The sequence below is a fragment of the Malania oleifera genome, chromosome 7, assembly GCF_029873635.1.
Source record: "Malania oleifera isolate guangnan ecotype guangnan chromosome 7, ASM2987363v1, whole genome shotgun sequence".
Classification (NCBI taxonomy): domain Eukaryota; kingdom Viridiplantae; phylum Streptophyta; class Magnoliopsida; order Santalales; family Ximeniaceae; genus Malania; species Malania oleifera.
In genome coordinates this window covers 100,908,464-100,914,206 of record NC_080423.1, presented here as the reverse complement: position 1 = coordinate 100,914,206, position 5,743 = coordinate 100,908,464, and the positions used below count along the sequence as shown (strand labels likewise).

At 36.5% G+C, this 5,743-nt stretch overlaps 1 protein-coding gene across 1 annotated transcript; it reads right to left on the bottom strand.

The window, feature by feature from the left end:
- Nucleotides 1–1,327: 1,327 nt before the first annotated feature.
- LOC131159984 (cytochrome P450 89A2-like) lies at nucleotides 1,328–2,880 on the bottom strand. The gene has a single exon (XM_058115244.1). The coding sequence runs from the start codon at nucleotides 2,878–2,880 to the stop codon at nucleotides 1,357–1,359; it is 1,524 nt and encodes a 507-aa protein (XP_057971227.1). The 3' UTR covers nucleotides 1,328–1,356.
- Between the last annotated feature and the right edge of the window lie 2,863 nt (nucleotides 2,881–5,743).

The window sequence follows — 5,743 nt, the reverse complement described above, 5'->3', positions numbered from 1 at the left end:
AAACAAAAACTTGTTTAGCCATATGTAGATTTGGGTATGAAACATGATAAGGTCGATCTTGATGTTTCGGTTAACATTGAGCTATGCTAAGCATAAGTTTAAATTCATTATTATATTGTTTACCATACAAATTTGTTTGAAGGATTTAATTTTATTTTTTCCTTGAAATTCAAGTTCATTTTTAAGGTAATTTATTATTATATTAATATAGATGTGGGCATTATTCCATGATTGGATGCCCTAGCCTTTGTTTGCGTGTGTGCGCGTGTATATATATATATATATATATATATACATATTACTAAAATCTTTTGAGTGTGTTATATGGAAGAATTTATTCGAATTTAATCATATGTTGTCATTTTGTGTATGCATAATTTGGTGATTGAGTGTATATGCACACATATACACATATATGCATACTATTGGAGTCTCTTTAGTATGTTATATCATAGGTAAACAAATTCAATTTGTTATTCTAACGAAATGAATTAATGGGTTCAATTTTAATTTCGTCCTTTAAATCATGAATTTCTAGACTCTGAATTTCTTCAAAAATATTACCTATGTTCATCCTAAATTGAAATCGATTAAACTATTCTTCATTCTGTAATGGAATAGAGATGAATGTGTAGAAGAAGTAGCATATTGATAAAGAAACTTTTTTTCCCAAAATCAAAAGAGCAATTTAGTCCTTTAAATCAAAATGCACGCTACTCTTGTCTATAAACTCTTTATGCACATGTAGTCTTTAAGTAAATTTAAATTGATTGCATATTCTACTGTAAATATTAAGCAATACTTTGATGATCAAATTATATTTTGTATTGATGAAAAAAGCTACAAATATACTTTTACTAATGAACTGAATGAAAATCAATTTCAATTTTTGTATGCCTAATTAAGTATTTTACTTCCATTTTGGTAGTGTTTGGAAGCATAGATATCATACTTTGGATTTGGACAAATGACAATATATTTTCATACATCATCTTATCCAAATCCAATACAGCTCCAAATCGAAGGCCTCTCCAAACACGAGAATAGTTTTGTTCGACTGAATTGTTATGCTATATATAGAGTCTCATGCATTGTGCTTAATTCGCATGTGCTAAATGATGCTAAATATGCAAAGAAATGGACCATTTGACCATTTAAAATAGAGAAATAATAAGCCAAATCTTTACCTAAAATTTGAAATCTACTGATCTAATTACAAAGATGTCATATGAAATTAAAGATTACTAGCTCCATCCCTACCCTTTATTTTTCTTGGAATGAAAACGTCGAAAAGCCAAGTAAATATTTTTCTTCAATTAGCTATCGCTTAATTGGCCAACTTCACAACAATTACTCTCATTTGTGCCTAGAGGACAAGGAGGCCCTTAATGGATACTTCATCATAGTTGTAAACTCATACTTCTCAGACAGATCAACCCCATCTCCCTCCACACTCGCCCATTCGAAATTCCAAACCAAATTGGCTACAAAGTACTCCAAATGGAGCATGGCCAATCCTGACCCAGGACACATTCTCCGCCCCACCCCAAACGGCATCGCCTTTATCTCCTTGCTCCCAGCGATATCAAACACCACTTTCCCATCCTCCACAAACCTCTCCGGCTTGAAACCCATCGGATCCTCCCACACCTCCGGATCCCACCCCATCTCCGCCACCAAGAAATTCACCGTCGCGTTTCTGGGCACAACATAGCCCCCTAATGTCGTCTCTTCCGTCACGGCGTGAGGCAACACGAAGTGAGCTGGCGGGTGCCGCCGTAGCCCTTCCAACACCACCGCTTTCAGATATGGCATCCTCTCTAGCTCCTCTTCTTTTATCACTTCTGCGCCACCCGCAACCTCTTTAATCTCTGCAAAGAGCTTTTCTTGAACATGTGGGTGTTTCACCAAATTGGCCATGATCCACTCCAGCGCCGTCCACGTGGTGTCTGTGCCGGCGGCCAAAAACTCCGAGCACAAAGTCACCATTTCTCCTTCTTTAAGCTTTCTCTTCTCCTCTGGGAGTTCAAGATCTATCAAGGTTTCCACGTATGTAGGTGCTTGCTGATGTTGGTTATCTTTCGTTGTTATGGCTCTTATTAAAGGGACCAACAAGTCTTCTTGAGCCTTCCAAAGCCTCTTGAGCTCCTTCCAACGATTCCAAAATAGGATTTTCCCCAATCTCGGCCAGAAATCAAGAATACCAAATCCCTCCAAGGATACCAACAGTTCGCGAACCACCATTTCAATCTCCCTAATCTTCTTCTCGTCGACATTGTCGCCGAAACACATGAAAACCAACACGCAGAACATGGAGTATTGGAAATGGTTCGCGAGTTGACAATCTCCACACTGAGAATGGGACTTAAGGAAGCTGACGAGGATGTGCAAGGCCCGCGAGCGGGCATGAGAGAAGGACTTCAAGCGCGAAGGATGGAGCATTTCGTAAGCGAGGTTGCGGCGGAGGACACGCCAGGTGGGGCCATACGCGGCCGTGTTGATGTTGTGTTGGTTGCTACTAACTAAGTTTTCAGTGGGGAGAGCGGCGGGGCGGTCAGTAAAGACGGCTCCATTTTGGACCAAGGCTTGGTGGGCGAGGGAGTGGCTACGAACGAAGATGGCAGGACGAAGGCCGATGGGGAGGGTGACGACGGGGCCGTACTTGGCGTGGAGGTTTCGAAGGATGGGCTCGAGGTCGGAGAAGGTTTTGCGAAGCCATAAGAAGTTGCCTATGATGGGAAAAGTGAATGGCCCCGGAGGGAGCTTACCTTTGATTTTAGTGTGTTTAAGATTGGAGTCTGGAGTTGAGAGAAGGTCAAAGAGGAGCTTGAGAAGCGCAGGGATGCAAAGGGATGTGATGATGATAAACCAGGTCCCCATCTTTGTAATCAATAACAAGGCTTATATGGATTGACGATGTATTCCTATGCTTATATATAGAGATAGTTTGTGTGAGAGGCAGAGAGATAGATATGGGCATTGAATTTCAATGTGAGAACAAATATTTAAATAAATATGTATTCATGAATTAAAATTTTATATTATATTTTAAATTATTATAATGGAATATGAATAATATAAATTATCTTATGAATTAATTAAACTATCCCTAAATTTTAACTATATATATATATATATATATATATAAGACAAAACATCCTTAAAATTTTAACGTGGTAAAAGCACTAGATGTATTTTACTAGTCATCTTGCAACTTTTGAAAAAATATTTTCCTACCTTTACCATCCCCAATTCATCATTTAATTCCTCACCTTTGTCATTTTTGCTATTTATTTCTGTTACTTTTCACAATTTGCTTTATTTCTTACATCATTCCAAATACCAATAAAAAAAAACATAAAGATGCTTTATTTCTTTTGTCCTTCTCAACTCATACCAATAAAAAAACATAAAATGATAGACTAAAAAGTGTAATACCTGGTTAAGATATTCAAAATTTGATCATTTCAATGCTTTGGTGTCAAAGCCTATGATTCTAAATTTCAAAAATACGACACTCATTTGCACTTAATAGTCTTTACAAAAATGCTAGACAATTACTGATCCAACCTTCAATGAATTGGAGTTGTTTGCTTGAATTCTAAAATGGTAGATTAAAAAGTGTAATACCTGATTAAGATATTCAAAATTTGATCATTTCAAGGCTCTCGTGTCAAAGCTCGTGATTCTAAATTTCAAAATTAAGAAATTTATTTGCATTTAATAGTCTCTACATAAATGCTAAACTATTACTAACCTTGGAATTGTTAACTTGAATTCTATATAGCATCACTGTATTTTATTAATCTTTTGACTATTCCCCATCACCCCCCCAAAAAAAAAGAAAAAGGACAAAATGACAACGCCCTCTATAACCCTCTATACTTCACTCCTTTTCATGCACATTCGTTACTCCTATGTTATCCTATATCCCCCCCCCCCCCCCTCCCTCTCTCTCTCTCTCTCTCTCTCTCTCTCCTTAATTGTCCCTGTTTCTTCCATGGTTCTGCTTTCACCAGTAATGCTTCCCCTCCCATGATCACCCCGCACCACCACAACCTTCCAGTGCTAGATTTGTAGGAATCATTGGCCCACCACGATCCAAAGCCCTCCCACCATGCTCCCACCATAGTGATCGAGTATAATTGCATTTGGCTACTTAGGAGTATTTCCATGCGTAGGTGATGGCAAACTTATAAATTTTAACAATCTCTCTCTCTCTCTCTCTCTCTCTCTCTCTCTCTCTCTCTCTCTCTCTCCCGGGGTGTGGTTCAGGTGGTAATGCGGGCTTCGGGAGTACCTCTCACGAGGTCGGGTGTTCAAACCCTCTTGGGTTCGTTTCTGCTTCTGGATTCTTGAAATTTAACTCCCTTTGGAGTTGTGGGGTCGGCTTTAAGGGTCGTAGGATTAGTCACGTGGACCGTAAAATGGACACGTGAAAACTCGGTGCGTAATCCAAAAAAAAGCCTATCCTCCGCCTTGATTGTTCTCCTCTCTTGTGCCCTCCTCCTCCATCTAGGGGATGTCATCCCCCTCTCTCACTGCTCCCCTTCTCACTCCACCATTAGGTTTGGTGGTTCTTCACTTGACCTAGTGTTGCTCCACCAAATCCCCATCTCTCCCTCTTTTCCTGTCTCATTATTGAACTTTTATTTTATTAATTAGGAACAATGATAATGTATAAAATAAATTATAAAAAATAACATTATGAAGTTAAATATGTAATAATACTATTGCTATTTAAAAAATAGAAATTGTATGTTAGTTTATCTAATAGAAAATACTTAAATATTAAATAAATTTTTAAATAGAAAATACATAAAATGTTAAATAAAAATATTAAACTGGAAATTTTAATTAACAGTGTTTGTTAATTTTAAAATTATTATTATTAATTATGAACATAATCTAATAATATATTGTTATATATAATAGTATTTTAAGTTGATGCTAAGTAGTACATTATTATTATTATTATTATTATTATTATTATTATTATCAGCACTTATTTTTATGCACAATCAAATACCAGTTATTACTTCAACATTTTTCAGCATTACAGATAGAAATGAAAGTTGTAGGGCATAGGCCATGCATGATGATCACAAGTCTATGATGTTGAGCATTTTTCTTCTATTGTACAGAGCTAGATGTTCTAGAGCATTATGTATATATATAGACTTATATATGCATAAAGTTTTTCCTAATTAAATTCCCAGATGTAATTAGCTTTTGAGGGCTTCTCCAAATAGAGAGAAGAAACCCTAGCCACATTGCAAAGGTCAAAGGGCAAGGAGATTTTCAACAGATCAACAAAGCAACAACAGTTTAGATAGCCATAAACTGGGTAGTAGAGGGTCTTGGTCATTAGAAATAGCTGTTGATGCCATTGCAATTATTGCATTTGTAGATTTTTCTCTGGATTGAAGATTTGCATTCATTACTCTAACCCCTACTCTTCTCAAACATTGATTACCATATTGTCATCTAATCTCGAGAATCTATTTTCACATTCTATTTCTTATTTATGGAGGTCAATGTCTTATATGCACTGAGGAATGGTGGGTACAATAACAAATCGAAAATTTAATGGAATCATCATTACCCTATTTTTTTTCGAATAGGATTAATTTTTCTAATTACTACTCATTAATTGATTCCTAAACTAATTTTAGGTCAAGGAATCAATAATCTCGGTTTGCTTTTATCAAAACTGAGATTGAAAGTACAATTATGCGAGAGA

Excerpts from the sequence above, each read along its gene's own strand:
- LOC131159984 (XM_058115244.1), bottom strand. The coding sequence starts at position 2,880 with ATGGGGACCTGGTTTATCATCATCACATCCCTTTGCATCCCTGCGCTT.